The 18,294-nt window shown below is 44.5% G+C and overlaps 1 protein-coding gene across 5 annotated transcripts in view; it reads left to right on the top strand.

Annotated features, from left to right (window-relative positions):
• Positions 1 to 18,294, top strand: part of TMEM94 (transmembrane protein 94) — a 2,019,771-nt gene that overhangs the window by 942,910 nt on the left and 1,058,567 nt on the right. For all 5 annotated transcript variants that reach the window (XM_069654803.1, XM_069654805.1, XM_069654804.1 and 2 more), the window contains one exon: positions 15,011 to 15,228. In XM_069654803.1, coding sequence (XP_069510904.1) covers positions 15,011 to 15,228 — 218 coding nt within the window. The remainder of the gene's footprint in view (positions 1 to 15,010; positions 15,229 to 18,294) is intronic.

Below are 18,294 nucleotides of genomic sequence, written 5' to 3'. Positions count from 1 at the left end.
AGGGGCTTCAATTTTCATGGGAAGTTGCTATCCAGTAATTTCAAAGGAGATGGGACCCACCAAGGCTGTGCATTGCACTTGGGGGAACTTAAGCGAGCTGCCGATCTTAGGGTTAATGAATACTGGACAGACATTTAATCATAGCACCAATAGTTGTATACTTTCACAGTCCATAGAGATCATGTTATAATTGACGTCTACTATTAGATGAAATCTAATCAACCTCTCCGGGGATTTGGGCATTATTTTTTTTATTCATTGTGCATTTGTTAGGTGCTTATACAACCAGTGAATTGTGTTTCAAAGCGCCCACAGGGCAACAGGGAGGGAACATGGGATTGAAACAATGTATACACTGGGGAAAAAGACGGACCTACTAGGTCATGTGCACGTTCAGAGTATGCAAGTGCAGAGAGAGAAGGGAGTGGAGTGTAAGTGCCCGGAGTGCCTCTGCTCGAACATCAGATACTTTGGATGATTGCCAAGTAAGGATGGAAATAGTCCTCTTGATGAAAGAGAGCGGGAGGAGTTCCCGAAAATTGTGCCATAGCTCCGTAGAGGTGTTTCATGATAATTTATGAGGACACTAAACAGATTGGGGGTGGGGGAAATACAGAACTCTAAATGCCCCTGGGATACAACCTCCAGATGGTAGTCTTTGGGAAATTAATTTGGTTGGCCAAGTTAAAAATAATAAGAAGATTAGATCAACAACGGCTAGAGATGGAGCATAATTTCTTAGAAGTGGAGCGTAAATCCTCAGGTTTTAGGAAAACATGTTTCAAACAACTAGCAGTTGAGGAAAAAATAAACTAGGTACCAATTAGAAAAAGTAAAGATCCCTGCCAGGTTTGAAGCACACCATTTTATGAAAAGTGGAATAAGTCTAATGGACCTCTCACCTATGGCTTTAGGGCTAAAGTGAACAAGTGATTTATTCAAGATATTACAGATAATCATGGAGCCATGGGGATAGATGAATCCATACTCCGAGTCTTCAAAGAGAACTATGGACTTTTATTTGCTAAGACACCACAGATGCTAGAGAACTTGAGGAGTACCTGACGAAAGCCAGCTTACCTAATGTATTCCCAGATAGAGCTGCTATCCACTATTACCAAAGAGGAAGTAATCCTGATGATTAAAAGCCCAAAACCTAACTAAGCTGAAGGGCCGGATTGCCAAACTGACAGCTTTTATACAAACTTTGTGAACATCTGAAGTAATGCCCTTACAAAGATTTATAATTCCTTTATCCAAATGGGCTTTGTCTTCTTTTCCTTGTCAGAAGCTACAATGTGTTTGACTATGTGTCCTGGTAAATAAATATTCCTCAGCAACCTGGGTTATATAGAACAATATCACTTCTCAATCTTGATGTTGCGATCGTGACCAAGTTTATAGCACAGAGACTTGGACATAACCTACGAGATTTTATTCACACTGATCAATTAGGCAAACGTTCACAATGATGAACATCCCTCAATAAGGGGCCCATAGGGATAGTGTTATTCTTCAGAAAATGGGGTCAGACTAGCTACCACATTCACTGATGACGTGTCTGTGCTAATGGTGGTCTAATTCTAAACATACTCTTGGTAATGATGCCCCTTGCCAACCTTGTTATTCACATTTACAATGGATCGCTTTGTTAGGTAGGCAAGATCCAATAAAATGTTATTGGAATTTATTTTGACCACAGAGAACATAAATTAGTAAAGTTTGCACTTCTTTTGAATACACTCACTTGCCTGCCAGCTCTTACTACAGAAATGTTGACCTTTGCCAACGTATCTGGATTTCAAGCTAATTTTCATAAATCTGAACTCCGGAACATCTTGGCCTCGCCTTAAACTGTGGAGCTTTCTACACATCTGCTCTTTAAGGGGTTTTGTGTGCTCATTAACTATTAGGGCTAGATATTACTGTTAACGTCAAAGACCTTTATGTATAATTATCCTAGATTGCTTGACATCTTAAATAGTGACCTAGCTAAGTGTGAAAAACACTCAGTATCATAGAGAAATCACGTTAATCTTATTAAAATGAGCATTTTACACAGTCTGCTGTCTTTTTACAAGTCCTCCCCACTCATCAGCCAAAGATGATTTGAGCCTGCCTCCAGAAAGAAATAAACGGGCTGGTGTCAGGGGTAGCGGGAGACCAGTTATCTCTAGATACACTGTGATGGCGCTGCCATCAGATGGCTTTTGGGTTGTGTGATGAATCCTGTGAAGTCTTCACTGAACCCCAGCCTAAAGTCTCCTCCCATGTGACTAGGGGACGGCAGCTGCTACCTGATCCTGACCTGGGGGGTTGTATTGTGAGTGAGGATCACATGGGAGGAGATGGCTGTCGGGAAGATGTGATGAACCCCTCAGGGGGGACGCCGTATTCTTCCATTCATTTTGAGGATGATCCTATAATACCTAACTTCATGATGGCATGTTGTCATTCTACCAATCCTTCCAATGGTAAAGCCCAAATTCCCCTTTATGCCATACAACCTAGGCAGGATATCATTAACACTCCATAAACTCCCTTAGCATCTCCTGTTAATGTTGGTTTTGATGTGAACAAATAACTAAAGCGAAACAGCTTTAGAAGGTCCAAAACGTCTGTAGACTCCAACTCCCATAAAACCTTCCCATACTGGGACAGAGAAGAGAAGTAAGTTAATGTGGAGCAGAAGAAACACCAATGTGCAGATTATTTGTTGTAATGGTAATCTGCTGTGCAGGATATTTAAAAAATGGGGTGCTTTTTCATGGCGGTATTGAAGGAGAAGAGAGATGCAGAGCCAGCGCAGAAGGAAGCAGTAGGAAGCAGTACCGAAAGTGTGAGCGAACTCTGTGCAGGAAAGCCGGTGCTTCACTCCGAGATGGCGAGAGACCCGGAGAAGCAGAGAGGGTGCCGCAGAAGGACCGTTTGCAGACTGACAGCAGTGGAGAGGCTGGCGAGGTCGCGTTCACGGTAAAAGGCAGCGGTTTTACCGGTGGGCGTCGGAGAAGCTGACAGGAGATCTGCAAGAGGGTCTGAAAAGTGGGGAACACTTCCCTGAGGCACGACAATGCAGCAGCTCTACGCCATGGGTCGTACATGCCAGCAAACACCAGTGAGTCTGCCCAAGAGCATTAGGAGCCCATGGGCATACCGACAGGCACAATTGGGAACTTGCTTTTAACATCAAACAATTAACATCGAAAGACTGAAATTACACAAGCCTTCAAATATGAGATATCGATATGGGGAAAGCCAAAGTAAATGTTATCATGAGCAGATTAACTTTAATGAAGCAATTGAGAGGCAAGCTTTGTACACATCCTCATATATTGAAAGTCATGATGGGGAAGATTGGTACAAGTATTGCCACATGCCAATGAATGCTAACAATGAAAACTTGAAAACGTCTCCATAAAAGGGATGCTAATATGGGGGAAATTGGAACAAAGTGATACCTGGAGCCAATAGAGTATGACCAGTAAAGGAGTACAACTGTGTCATACTTAAAGAGGAAAGATTGTTAGAAGACACGGTGAATGAAGTGGATCAGGCAGTAAGCCTTTGGGAGAAAGATACCTGGCAGGAGAGTATACCAGGGGGATCTACCAAACCCAGGGGGGGGATTCCTGGCATGGGAGTACAACCGGTAATCCGTCTAGAGCTTGTGAACAGAAAGGACGTTTTGAAAACGGTTCCTGGCAGGATAGTATACCAGGAGACCTTCCTTAATAAATTGCCGAGTAGCAGAGACACTTTGTGCCCTTCTGATAAAAACCACCACTACTTTGAAAAGTTACTCTTTGCCATTCTTAAGAGGGTTTTGTGTAAAAGAGAAATTTCTACTACTCGTGGGGAGCCATTGTTTGAAAAATACAATTTTCTCATCATCCCCATGAAAATGTTAAAGCGTGATTTCTTAAGTTGCTAAGAGAAACTTTGCCATGATTAAACCACCATTGTTTGGAAAAGACAAAAGACACTTTTCATCATCTTAAGGAAGTGTTATTTGAAAGGGAACTGAAAGCTGTCAATATTCTACCTGAAACAGTTCATGGGAAGGGACCCATCCCCGAGATTCAATGATTGCTTTGGATTTACATATTTGGTTGTTGCACACATTATTCTGAATTTAAAGCACAGCAATTTACCTTGCATATTTTTGTGTTCTTTTTTAGTGTGAGGGTTATATATGTTTTGGATATAAGGACAGTTTGCCTACTTTTGACGACGAGACATAAACCGGTCTTTAGTTTTGGTTTCATAGGTAGGGAATCTTTCTTTAGGATAGGGAAAGAAAGGCCATTTATCCAAACCATTTCTTTAAATAAAATGTCTAATGTTGAAAACATTACAACTTTTTGTCCGTTTCTCATTCCAGACCCCTCATAGTTGCCTTGGCCTAATTCGATATTGCTATGTTGCCCAACTGCTACCTTTGGTGGAGTGGTGGAGGGGAAAGTCTCAAAGGCAAATGTGGGAAGTGGACTGCACTATTGCAGATCATTATATGTGAAATTACGTGTGCCTTCCCAAACAATACAGACTACTTGGACTTTCTATTAATATAGAAACCATCCTTGTTAAGGTGATGTCAGTCTTTCTACTAATATAGAAACCCCCTTGGCTAAGGTGGTATGAGATATACTTGCAATATATGGAGCTCGCCCTCTCCCACTTATCCCCCAAGGTGCCATCTTTGGGAACCCAGTTTTCACACTCGCTGGACCCTGAGGAGCTTGTCATGAATGGCCATATTTATTTGAGGATAAGCAGATCTCCTTGCAATAATATAAAGTGATGGGGAGAGTGAGAGTCAGGGCTATTAGACCTAGTCAGGGCTATTATACCACTCACCACCATTTGAAAATGTTCTGAAACGTAGCTTGGAATTGAGTGGCTTAATTTCCACTTTTGAGGTGATGATCTTCTGGAAGAAGCCATTGCATTGGACATTTTAGGGCATTAGGGGGAGACTAGTTGGACTTAGGCTAACATATCATTGTAATGTGTAGAATTCCAGGAACTGCTTGTAAGTTTCTGTCAGAGAAACTGCACCCCAATTCTGCTTCAGGCCAAGAATCCTTTCCAATATTTGAGGCAATGTAGATGGAGGGGCTTAATGCTGCACATCTGGTGGCTATGCCACACTGTATAACCATTTCAAAAAGCAATTACAGGGAATATTTCTAAGCTAGTTGATTAGGCATTCATTTTGGCTCCTGGAATAACCCTATTTGATTTAACAACGTAGTAGTTTATCCCTTCCATGCCCCTAGATGGAGGGTGATTACATCCTTATTGCTGGCCGCTTGATCAGTTATTTCCAACTTTGAGATGAAAGATTAGGAAGCCCAGGGAATGCTGTGGCTAATGTCACAGATGGCTTAAGTAATTCAGCAAAACTCAGGAAAAAGAATTTCAAGGGTTTTTATTGTTAGATGACTATAGGTTTACACGACCAAGGGTGATCCCTCCACCTTATCACAGGCCCTCCTATTCCCCAGTGGTGCAATGCAACTGGAGTTTGATAACACCTACTCTCATCATTCCTACTCTGGTGGTGATGGTCTCAAAGCAGCAGTCGTATCTTCCTTACTCCTTCTGGGACGTTCCAAGGATGCCTTTTTCTCTTGTTCCCCGAAGGTGATCAATGACACATACAAGAGGATGCCTGCCTCTTTACACATTCTCTTCCTTTTGATTATTTCTCTCCCCTTTCCCATCCTTACTCTCTCCCTCTCTATCGTGTTATTCCCCCTGTCTCCTTCTACCTCTCTAATGGCTCTCCCTCTTCCTCCTCCTCTGGGGTTCTCACTCTCTTCCTCTACACGTTCACTCCTCCTGTCCTCAACCAATCTCCTCTGTTCCTCCGGTCTTCCCGCTCTTCTCACTCTCTACACTCCAGCTCCTTCTACCTCTTGCTTCCTCTTTCCCTCTGATTTCCCCAGAATACTCCTCCGTCTCTATATTGCCCCTTATACCTACAACTCGCTCTTCTATCTCCAACCTTCCCCCTCTACACCAATCTTCTCCTTTTTCACTTGCACTTTCTCTTTCCACTTCTCATCATCTCAACTTTCTTTCCTATCTCCCATACCAATTCTCTCTATATTACCACTCACTCCAACATACAATTTTATACTTACAAGTTCAATCTATCACACTTGGTACTGTACCACTCTCTCACATCCACTACTTTACTTGCATTCATATCTGTCTCCTTACCACTCAGTTCCACCTTCTGCTTCCTTCTTGGTCTCTCTGTCCACCACCCCATCTTCTGACCTCGCCCGAACATGTTTCACTCTTTCTTGTGAATGCAGGCTTTTTATAACTGTGACCTCTTGTTTAGCTCACGCCTCCCCCTTCTCATTGGTCTTTACCTCACCAGACTGTCTGGGCTAATCTATTCCTAGTCTTTTTCCTGTAGCCGGGTAATCGCGATCCACAGTTTTAAAAACCTCCATAGGCCCCCCTCCCTCTTTGTTCTCAGGTGTTCATGTCGGCTTAGCGGTCCTGGCAGGTTGACATTGTGTGTCTTACTTCCCCTCACCTTTGTGAGGCTGCAGTTCATGCTGCTAAGCTGTGACTCAGTATGACCAGGATCTACTTGGTGGGCACTTATGTCAGCCTGCACAATTTGTTAAACACTCTAGATCTTGCGGTCCTGGAAATAAAACAGAAAATACTCTGCCCTGAAAACAGGCTGGTAGGTTTAGTGTGATTGAAAGTGGTACCAACAGTAGGAAACAAGGCACACTCATGCCTCCCCAACTCCCTCATCTCCCCACCCTCTTCTGGGGTAGGATCAGCTTTGGAATATGCGTTGGTAGGACGCCTACCACAGGTTGTGGGAAGGGGGGGGTCCCTATTACCCTCTGACACCGTGCCACGAAATAAATTGTTGTATATGATGCCAGTGGAGCAGTTAATTGCTAGTGTTAATGAATAAGTAAATGATTTTAAGATGGTTTGGCATCTGATGTCAGATTGTGTCTGAAGACTACAGAATGCTCACAAGGCCAGTAAGGCTATTGTCACTTGATATTTTTGATTTGTACTTGCAGTACCCTTCTATGCTGGCAAAGAGAACGCCTTCGAGGAACGTTCTGGACTTTACCAGTGAGACCTAATTCTGCAATGTATAGCCTCATTTGTTACCAATAGATTGGGTGAGACACGAGTAGTGAGAGCTCTCTCCTTATTATGTAATTACATTTTTTGAAAAATAATTAAGAGAACATCTCAATGGCAAATTCTTGATGCTTTGATTAGGCTCCCAGTGCTGGGTCTATGTTTGTTCCCAATCTCCAACTTTATTCAACTCATGGAAAGACAGGTGAAAACACTTTTGTTGGCATATGTGTGTATATTTCTTACTGGTAGCTAATTCCTAGCAGTGGTGAGTCTAAAAGCACTAAAAAGGTATAATATGTGTTCCATTGTCCCACAGCACTGTGTGGCGTCTCCCTTTGTCAAACCATGTGCTCCTAGTAACAGGTCAACGATTTCGTACGACATTTCAATTTCCTGGGTTTACATTTATTTTAAGAGGCGGGTCATTTCATCATTGTAAGACGCAGCTAATTTCAGTAACAGGTAAAACAAAATGGACTTATGTTATTGTGCATGTAAGACCATTGCTGTTACTGACATCGCTAAATGGCATTAAGCAAAAATTACATCAGTTTAAATTGTGTTTTTGAGATCGGTAGCCAACTTTTTTTACACCAAAGAAAATTTTAAATTTTTTAAAAACATTTTTATGAAGCTGATCAATATGTAATCCATGTTGTGAAACATAAATCGCTATTTTAAGGGTAAAAAGCTGTCTTCTAGAAAAGAAAATGATTTTCACCTGTGCAAAATTATTTTCACCTGGTGCAGTCAAATAACCCTGTCAAGAATGTGCCTATGAAATGTATTGTGCCCTCCCACATATTCCTCATCTTTGTCGATATTCAATACCCAGCTTCAGCTGCTTTGGAATTTTTTTTTCGGCAGATGGCGCTGCGTATCGAGGATGATGTCAAAGGAGTGAAATGGAAACTTGGCGGTAGGTAGAAACCCCATGTAATCCCCATTGGCTACCGCGTTGAAGGAACCTTGTTCAGACGATGCGAGAGGCGACTCTCCTCGAAGGAAGAAGGTGAAAAGGTCTAGGTCCCAAAATGGCTCCCACCACTCATCGTCGTCGAAGAAGAGGCGCCATAAGTCGCCTACTTCGACTTCGTCTGACTCCTCTCCTTAGAGAGCTATGTCTTGTGCCACAAAGGCCTCCACTCCTGCCGAATAGGAAGCATTCAGGTTCGAAATGTTGAAAACCTTTGAAAAACAAAAACCCTCGACAATCCATGCTCCTACAGCGCTTTCTAAAGCCAGTAAGGAAAGGGCTCGAGCCAAATCCACATCGAGAGCCGTCGAGGACTTGACACAATGAGGAATCCTCGAAGAATCTTTCGAGCCGAAAGTCGAAGTATAAGTCGCAGTCGTCTACGCCAGCTGCACCCTCAATGCCAGCTGCGCCATCAACACCAATGGCGCCTTCTACACCATCGATACCATCGCAACCTTTGGTGCCATTGAAGTCGAAAACGACTTCATTAAAATATTGACGACTCCTCGAGCGTCGGATTCAACATTTTTGAAACCTTTGACACCATTACCAGATAATACTTATATTCCCTTACCTAGAAAGGACTATTTCAAGTCACTAACATATATTTATGAGGACAATGCGCCATCAGATAACAATGTGCCATTTGGGCTACAGTATGGTACACCAAATGTACCTGATAGCTCGATATCAGAGGAGTTCAGGCTAAAATACCTTTATGAAAACTTACAAATAGCCAGTGGAATGGACACTTCACCAGAGTTAGAATTTGGTAAACCTGAATCTGATTAACATGCAGTTGCATCATATAGACAGTTGATGACTAAATGGAGTAGACCTACCCTCCCCTACGAGCAGGATGATCTAACAGACATCCTTGATAAGGGTCCGCAAAAAATCCCATTTTACCATTCCATATGCTCTTCAGAAAAGAGTGACTGCCAACTGGGAGACGGCCGAGTCAAGCCCAGCAGTAAACAAGAATTTAACACAATAATACCACCCATCTACTAGTGACCCCAACTACTTATCAAAATACCCCACCCCAGAAAGTCTGGTGGTGCAGGCAGCTACTGCAACCTCAAAACGGGCAGCTATGCAACCATCCAACCGGATAGGGATGACAAAAGGGTAGATGCATGGGCTAGGAAAGAATTTTCTGCGGGGAGCATGGCTCTTAAGTCAGCCAGCTCCACATGTGCCCTAGCAACATTTTCATTCACTCTATGGGACTGCATTTCTATGGCGGCTGAGCACATTCCTCAAGGGGAGGTAAGGGACTGTTTCTTGACCAGTGTTAGAGACGACAAAAAAGCCATCTGCGAGTCTCTTCAGTCGGGTCCGGATTCTGCTGACAGCATCGGCAGAGCCATGGCGGCAAGCACTGTTATTCGGAGATTTGTGTGGTTAAGGAAGTCTGGATTTGCACCAGATGTGCAATTTAGACTCCTTAACATGCCCTTTGGCGGGTCTCACCTTTTTGGCAGCAAGGCTGACGAAAGCCTTGAGAAGCTGCAGACCTCGAAGGCAGCAGCCAAATATTTGGATGCCGCTATTGGGCAGCCTCAGCCCTCTCAAGCAGGGGCATCTTTACTAACGCCACTGCTTCAGCTTCCTCAAAACCTCTGAGGTCTTGAGTCGCAAAACCCGAGTGGGAGGCAGACTGTCTCAGGATCTGAAAGAATGGCAAGACATTACTTTGGATGCTTGAGCATTGGAAACCATAGCACACGGTTACTGCTTTCCGTTCATTCTTTGAAGGTTCCAGATCCGCTCCTTGTGCAGGAAATATTGACCCTGCTAGAGAAAGGTGCTATAGAGCTGGTACCAGTAGCAGTGAGGAACAGGATGGTATTCTCCATATTTCCCTTATACCCAAAAAGGACGGAGGGCTGAGGCCTATCTTGGACAAGTTCCTCAGGAAGGACAAGTTCAAGATGGTCACACTTTCTCAGATGCTTCAGGCCCTCCAACTCCAGGATTGGATGGTGTCATTGGACCTTCAGGATGCTTATTTTGATGTGCCAATCCATCTCAAGCACAAAAAGTACCCGAGGTTCGCCACTGGCGATTCTCATTATCAGTTTCGAGTTCTGCCATTCGGGTTGACCTCCACCCAGAGGGTTTTCGCCAAACTGATGGCGGTGGTGGCAGCGAGTCTCATGAGGGAGGATTCACGTCTACCACTACCTGGACGATTGGCTGATCAGGGCATGTTCTCCCAAACAGGTCCTGAATCATCTCAACGTCACCTCTCTTCACAAACTGGGCTTCTCCCTCAATTACAAGAAGCCCCATATGACACCATCTCAAAAGCTCCAATTCATCAGGCCATACTGGATACCTCCTTGGGAAAGAGCTCGCCACCTGAGGTGAGGGCTCAAGCCATTCTAAAGATGGTCTCCAAGTTTCAGAGTACCCAGCGTCTACCAGCCTTTGACTTTTTTAGGTTGCTCGGCCTCATGGCATCCTACATTTTTCTGGTGCCAGAGGCTTGCTGAGAATGAGATCCCTTAAAGGTGCTCTCAGGACACAATGGTCTCAGTTCTCGAGCAACATGTCAGACCTACTTCAGGTTCCAAGCATGGTCGCACAGGATCTTCTATGGTGTGACTGCAAGGACAATATTCTGAAGGGCAAACCTTTTTGGCAACCATAGCCGGAGGTAACAGTAGTGAAGGAAGCCTCACTCATGGGGTGGGGAACCCTAGCTAAAGATCTGACAATCAGCAGTCATTGGTCTCCATCGGAGTCCAAACTACACATCAATCTTTTGGAGCTGAGGGCAATCAGACTTGCGCAGAAGGCTTTTCTGCCCTCTGTACAGGGAAAGAATGGCCTGATAATGACAGACAACACAGTGGCTATGTACTATCTCAACACGAGAGGCGGTGTAGGGTCAGTACCACTGTGCAGAGAGTCAATGCAGCTCTGGCTCTGGGCAATTCAAGAAGGAATCTCCCTGTCAGCAGTTCACCTAGCCAGGGAGGAGAACACGGACGCTCTGAGCAGGCCGAGCACAGTCTCCCACGAGTGGGAACTAGCTCAGGAAGTCCTTCAAGAGATGTTCACTTTTGAGAACCCCTCAAGTGGATCTGTTCGCGACCAGTGTCAACCGGAAGTCCGAACTATACTGCTCCAGGGAATTTCCTTCAAGAGGAGCTCTAGGAGACGCGCTTGTGGTGGACTGGGAGTTTACACTCCTGTATGTGTTTCCTCCAGTCCCCGTCATTCCTCACGTGATCAGGAGGTTGAGAAAGTTCGGGAAACACATGATCCTAATTGCCCCCAATTGGGCCAGCAGGACATGGTACCTGGACCTTCTGGATATGTCCATCTGCCCTCCAATAAGTTTTCCACAAAGAGAGGTCCTTCTCTCGCGAGAGGAGGGTCAGGTTCTCCATCCAGAGGTCAAGACTTTCAGCTTTCACACATGATTTCTGAGAGGCTGAAATATAAGGATTAGGACCTCCGGCATGATGTAATGGAGATTTTGTTTTCGGCGAGAAGGCCAGCAACACAATCCTTGTACTGCTGCTCTTAGAACAAATTCTGCAGCTGGTGCAGGGACAAGCTTGTAGACTCTTTACTATGCAAGACACCAGAGGTGTTATCTTTTATACTGTAGCTAGCCAATCTGGGGCTCAATGTTGGAACAATTAAAGGCTATTTGGCAACGCTATCCACCTTTAAGCGCTTGTCTGAAGAAACATCTTATTTTAAGATACCACTGGTAATACCATTTCTGAAGGGTCTCACCAATCTGTTCCCGCCATCTCCTTTTCAGTTTCCCGTTTGGGACCTTAATTTGGTGTTAAGATTTCCAATGTGTGCACCATTTGAACCACGACATTAATGTCCATTAAGGTTACTAATGTTCAAGACCATTTTGTTAGTAGCACTAACTTCAGCCCGTAGAGTGAGTGAGTTGCAGGCACTATCATCTAAACTACCCTTTACGGCATTCCACAAGGACAAGGTTGTCCTGAGGGTTAAACCTTCATGTTTGCCAAAGATCATTTCAGATTTTCATGTAGGACAAAAGATTATGCTACCCACTTTCTATCCTCCACCTCATCCTAGCAAGGAGGAAGAGAGGTTGCACAGACTACATCTGCGTAGAGCTCTAAGCTTCTGCATTTTTTAAATTGTCCAAACTTCGTCTGGATGATCAACTTTTTATAGGTTATACAGGTTATATATTGAGGTATACAGTTATACCTCAAAGAGGCTTTGGTCCTACCCCTGCTCAAAAAACCTAACTTAGACCCCAACACTCGCACTAATTATAGGCCCATCACTATGGTCCCATTCCTCCTAAAAATATTAGACAGAGTAGCATACCTCCAAATCCAAAAACATTTGGAAGACAACAACCTTCTAGGACTGTGACAATCCAGCTTTAGACCCAGGCACCAGACAGAAACTACCCTCCTGGATCTAAAAATCCAAACGGACGAAGCCAAAGACAAGGGCAAGCTGGCCATTTTGCTCTTGTTGGGTCTGTCTGCAGCCTTCGAAGTAGTTGATCACCAAATTCTTACCAAACACCTCTCCTCGGCTGCCACATTCTCCCAGGATGCCACCAATTGGATTCGGTCTTTCCTATCAGACAGAACACCCAGGGTCTTTGCCCCCTTGGGCCGCGCTGCTGCAGACCCGGTCCCAATCCAATGTGGAGTCCCCCAAGGTTCTTGTATCTCCCCCACAACATCTTCACCAAGGTCCTCTTCGACCGCCTTGATGACTTGGCCGTCACATACACCAACTATACTGACGACACCCAGGTCCTCATCGCCCTCATGGGGAATTATGACGAGGATGTTGCTAAACTGAACGAGATCTACCTAGAAATTCAAGCATGGATGGCCACTCACAGCCTCTGCTTAAATGATGACAAGACGGAACTGCTTATTGTCTGCTCACAGTCTCTTCTCAACAAATTGGACCCCAGGTACCAGTCCTTCACCATCAACGGTAATGTCATAAAAGTATCTAAGCAAGTCAAAACTCTAGGGTTATACCTTGACTCCAAACTCTCCCTTAAAAAGCAAATCAACGCCACCATCTCAACAACAGCCTATACCAATGAACTTATAAATGCGTGCAGACCGTATCTCTCCACCAGCAGCTGCCTCACCTTAGCTAGAGCTCTCATATTATCTAAACTAGATTATTGCAACACTCATTTCCTTGGCTCTACTAACCACAGCCTGAACAGACTGCAGATACTGCAAAACAATGCCTTCTTCTGCGCCTTTAATCTTCCTCGAAAGGCCCACATCACCACCTTCAGAAAGGAAGCACACTGGCTCCCCATCCGAGATAGAATTAAACTCTGGGCACTTGTCATCACACACAAATGCCTACATTTGACAGCCCCACGGTATCTTTCAGACAAATTCATGAGACAGCACTCTACCAGACCAACCATAACACCCTACCTCCACCAACTCACCATAGCAAAGTTCAACTTGAAAACGGCTGGGGGAGCTAGCTTTCCAGTATTGGCAGCTAAATACTGGAACGCATTTCCCATGACTATTAGAGCAGACACCTCATTTTGGTTGTTTAGAGCCAAAGTCAAGGATCTGCTCTTCACCCAACAGAATGCATATACGTCATAATGGAGGTACCCAAACTGTAACTTGATCGTGTTACAATTTACTGTGTCCTACCTGGACCACGCTGACCACACTAACAGGATTTATTGTAACATTTACTGTAATGCTTCTTGTTCTGTTCATATTCTGTTTGTGCAACATTATGTAACCACTGTTGAGCTGAAAGATTCCTAGCACCCAGTTACCCGAGGGTTGGGCTGCGCTTTACAAATAAACTAAACGGGTCAAAGACTGGGTCAAGCTGTTACAATACAGACCTTATTAAGATGGATCATTCTAGCAATATCAGAATGTTACAGGCTGGTGGGCAAAGATCCTCCAGAAGGCTTGAGGGCCAATTCCACCAGGGGCATGGCTACCTCGTCGGCTCTGCAAAGAGGCATTCCCATTAAAAACATTTGTGAGGCCTCAATAAACACGTTCACGAAACGTTACTGCCTTGATTCTTCCCTCAGTCAGGATGGAAGCTTTGGAAAAGCTGTCCTCCATTCGGTTCATGGAAACCATTGATACAGTTCTTACATCCTCCACCAAAACAAACACTGCTTTTGGAGTCTATCAAAGATGAAGAATACTTGGGTGGACACAATCCATTTGAAGAACAAGTTACACAACTCTGGTAACGTTTTTTTGACTGGATGTTCCTCCCATGTATTCCTCAACGCCCTCCCAGCCTATCCCACAGTAGAATTTCCCATGCTATTAAGCTTTCACTCCTTCAAAGCTTAGTACGGTCAAACCTGTGTTTATGCGGGTAGTTCTACTGGAAGAAAAAACTGAACTGAAGCCAACGGGCGCTGCGCGTGCTATATATGCCTTCGATGACATCATTCTCGAGACAGAGGCCCTCGAGGGACATTGAGTCAAATGAATTAACGCACAGCACCATTTGCCAACATTTATTTTCCAAAGCAGCTGAAGCTGGATATTGAATATCTACAAAGATGAGGAATATGTGGGAGGAACATCCAGTCGAAAGAATGTTACATGGGGTAAGTAACTTGTTATTCTTCATACTATACACCTGCTTTCTATGGGACTGTTTTTCCTCATGTCTGTCATGTTTAGACCCATGGTTCTATCTTTATCTCTGTTTTGCTTTCAGGCTGTGTTTTTTATAGTGTTTTCTTCTTTTTGGCCCTATTCCCATCTAGTCTCTCATTGTTGTGTCTTTTCCCCCGACGTTTATCTCTGATTTGACCTCTTTCTTGGATGCTATCATTTCCATTTTGTGTTTGACTTTCTGATATTTTTCTTCATTTGACAGAAAAAAGGTTCTCGATTTCTACCAGAGAGCCTGTCTCTCTGGTTACTGTTCGGCCTTCTCTTACAAGCCCATGCAGTGCTTGCTATCCTCAGAGCTCAATGGTCGTTGCATTGAGTTGGTCCAGATACCTGGACAGAATGGCCTCTCAAGTGCATATGACCTTCCCCTCACTACGTCCAACAAGCACAACAGTCGGCGAAACAGCTGGAGCTCAGATGGTAAGCTGCTTCCTAGTCCACCTGTATTACCTAACAGTGAATGTGTAGATTTGCTTGCAGTGCTCAGTTTATCCATTACTGTTGCTTTTCTCGAGCCCCTTTGTTTTTATGAACATGTGTACCTTTTCCCACAGTCCCATTATCATAACTCTGTGCTATTCACTGCATCCCTGTTTTATAGTGCCTTTCTATGCCACGTAACCTAATTCTCACCATTATGGTATAATTCTGTGGTGTTTCCCTAAACTGATGTTGTTATAGTGCCATCTTGCTCTTCTGCGCAAGTGCAAGCCCTTCATCCCAATGCCAAACTTCAGGGTCATCATCCAAGCCCTCCTCCCCACCCACTGGGATGACGGCAACCCCCTTCTCGCTGGTGTCCCAGCAGCCCTCACTGGCCTTGCTAGAAACAATCAAGTAGGTACAGTTGGTCTTTTCAAAGGAGTGCTGAAATGATACTACATCATACCCGTCCTTGAGAAGCTGCACTGATTGCTGCCATTGATTGCTGCCACAGGCCCGAATCACCTTCAGGGGATAGCCTGCATCATCATCATCATCATCATCATCATCACCATCACCATCATCATCCAAGTCAGTGATGCAAATACATCAGTCTTTCAGGCCGATAAACTCCCTATCTGGAAGCCAGCACAACATAAGCTGTCTTAACTTTGCCAGGCTGGAAAACAACTCTTTTGTCCCCCTCGTAATCATTCATAGTAACAATTTACTTGGGTCTTGAAGGTGATGAAATAATCCTTTAAACACAACTTCAAGTGAATTGACACAATTATATCCTTTCTTGTAATGATGGTCAAACCGCAATGTCGATTCTTCAGTTCAGGCATGAAGCTTGATGAAGGACCATTCATAAAATATTTTCTTAACACAGTGTTGAAGCGGTATACACGCATTTCGCCGACCTATTTTTGGTCGTGGTACTTTTCATCGCCGGATTATTTTCGGGGGTGTTTTGTTGGGGTTGGGGTATTATTATAATAATAAGGGAGGTATGTGGGGGGAACCCCCCCAGAATAAAAAAAACCCCCAAAAAAACAGGGTTTCTGGCGATGTAAAATCCGGCGATGAAAAGTACCACGACCAAAAATCGGTCGGCGAAATCACGTAGAACCGTTGAAGCTAACCAGTGTTTAGCAAGTGGCACATTGTGGTATCCCATGTTTGTCCATCCAATACTTGTTTTTAGCGCTTGACAAGATCTTCCGACACAAAGGTAAGTACGATAACTTCTTTTATAAGCATAGACCCTACAGGCAGCTCCCTCTTCCAGAGTCTCTTGTAACTGGTCGCCGTGGAATGTTGACTCGCAAACTGGCATCAACATTCCTCTAGGGCCCGTGCACATTACAAGAGACCCGTGCACATTACAACTATTCCCCTTCCCTTACATAACAAAAATATTCACTACTAGAAGAAAAGAGAAAAACATCATAATGCACAAAACAGGAATGGAATAATGGTACTAAACGAAAACACCCACAAACCTAACACCATGCGTTGCAGTAATGCAGGCACATAATCAAAATGAAACATTGCATCTTGAAATAAAGCAATTTGAACATTTAACAAATGTCTCTAAATCTTATGGGGGTTCCACATCGCCTAGCCAGGCGACCCCCTTCTTGCCCCACATCACATTGCTGAGGAGGAACAGTGCACCGCACATTACAACAGCGCTCTCTCAGCTTTAGCTTTAACTGAGTGAGACGAGAAATAATACATCCTTTTCATGGAATGTGAATTGTAAGTCATGCCGAACGAGCCCACAGAAGGAACTCCATGCCAAATTATAAATTGGTGAGATCACTACCGGATCCATGCACTGATGGAATAAGTGACACTGCCCAAGAACTGTGTGCTTTTGTTTTGCCAAAGGAAATTACTGTTATAATTTACTTCAACAGCATTACTTTGTGGGGAAGTAAATATCTGTGTTTTGCGGGTAAAGGGTATAGGGTGGAGGGGGCATTGGAAGGGTAGGGAGTTGTGGGGAGGTAACTCTAATTTAAAAAGAAAAAATATATATATTTCTGAGGCTTGTGGAATCTGCTTAGATCACATGCTATCCATAGGACGACAGACGACATCTAGTGGAAGCTGCATTACAATTGTTGTTTTCGAAACTAGAAAAGGGACGTCAACAGGGCGTAATACTATCCCTAGTGTGACGTCCACTGTACCCATGGTCCTTCACGCGTCGAGGTCCCTCAGATTGTTTTTTTCCACCATCGACGATGGACACTGAATCAGCAAGTTCCAATTCGCCTAACGACATTGATTGAAAATTAATTAGAGTTAGTTACTCTTTCTATCCTTAAATCGCCGACTTTCGACAACATCTTCGACGGAGGTGAAAAGGACGAACGTCGGACAAAGACCTTGATTCGACACACCCCTTCGAACTTGGAATGCCGCACCGGACCTCAGCCCAGACATTAAGAGTGGGGGGTGGGCATTTCCTAGGGCTCTAAGAGAATGCATATTCCCATTTGCCATCTCAATTATGGAAAAAACACCATTTAAATTCTGCCCTAGTTGCAATAAAAGGTTCCCCTGCAAAGACAAGCACCGGGTGTGCAACCTTTGTCTTGCATGGGACCACGACAAGGGCCATTGTCGAGCTTGTCAGCTCTTCAAACCAAAAACACTGACCGAAAGACCAAGCGTTGGGCCCACTACGCCATGCAGGCCAAGGCTGCCTCGGACATAGCGGGTGCATCCAGCGACGGCAGCATCGCCGTCTTTTCAGACGACGAAGGCGATGGGGAACAGATCGATTCCCACGTGCTAGCCCCTGACCCCAATAGAGGGGCTGACGGCACTGTTACGAGGACGACACCCGGCAGCAGTAGCACACACAGTGCAACTCACTCCAAGCACATACCCCATGGCAGAAAGTCAACGACCCCATCGTCCACACGGCCACACACGGCATCAAGGGGTAGGTCCACAAGCTCCCTGTCCTCTGGGCACTCAAGATCTCGATCGCCACACGACAAGCCCCCAAAGTTGTGTGACAAATACGACGCGGACGCCATGTCC

This window comes from Ambystoma mexicanum, chromosome 3q (assembly GCF_040938575.1).
Source record: "Ambystoma mexicanum isolate Mex_15411 chromosome 3q, UKY_AmexF1_1, whole genome shotgun sequence".
In the NCBI taxonomy this organism is placed as follows: Eukaryota; Metazoa; Chordata; class Amphibia; order Caudata; family Ambystomatidae; genus Ambystoma; species Ambystoma mexicanum.
The sequence above is the reverse complement of the archived record's forward strand: the minus strand, read 5'-3'. Positions and strand labels throughout refer to the sequence as shown.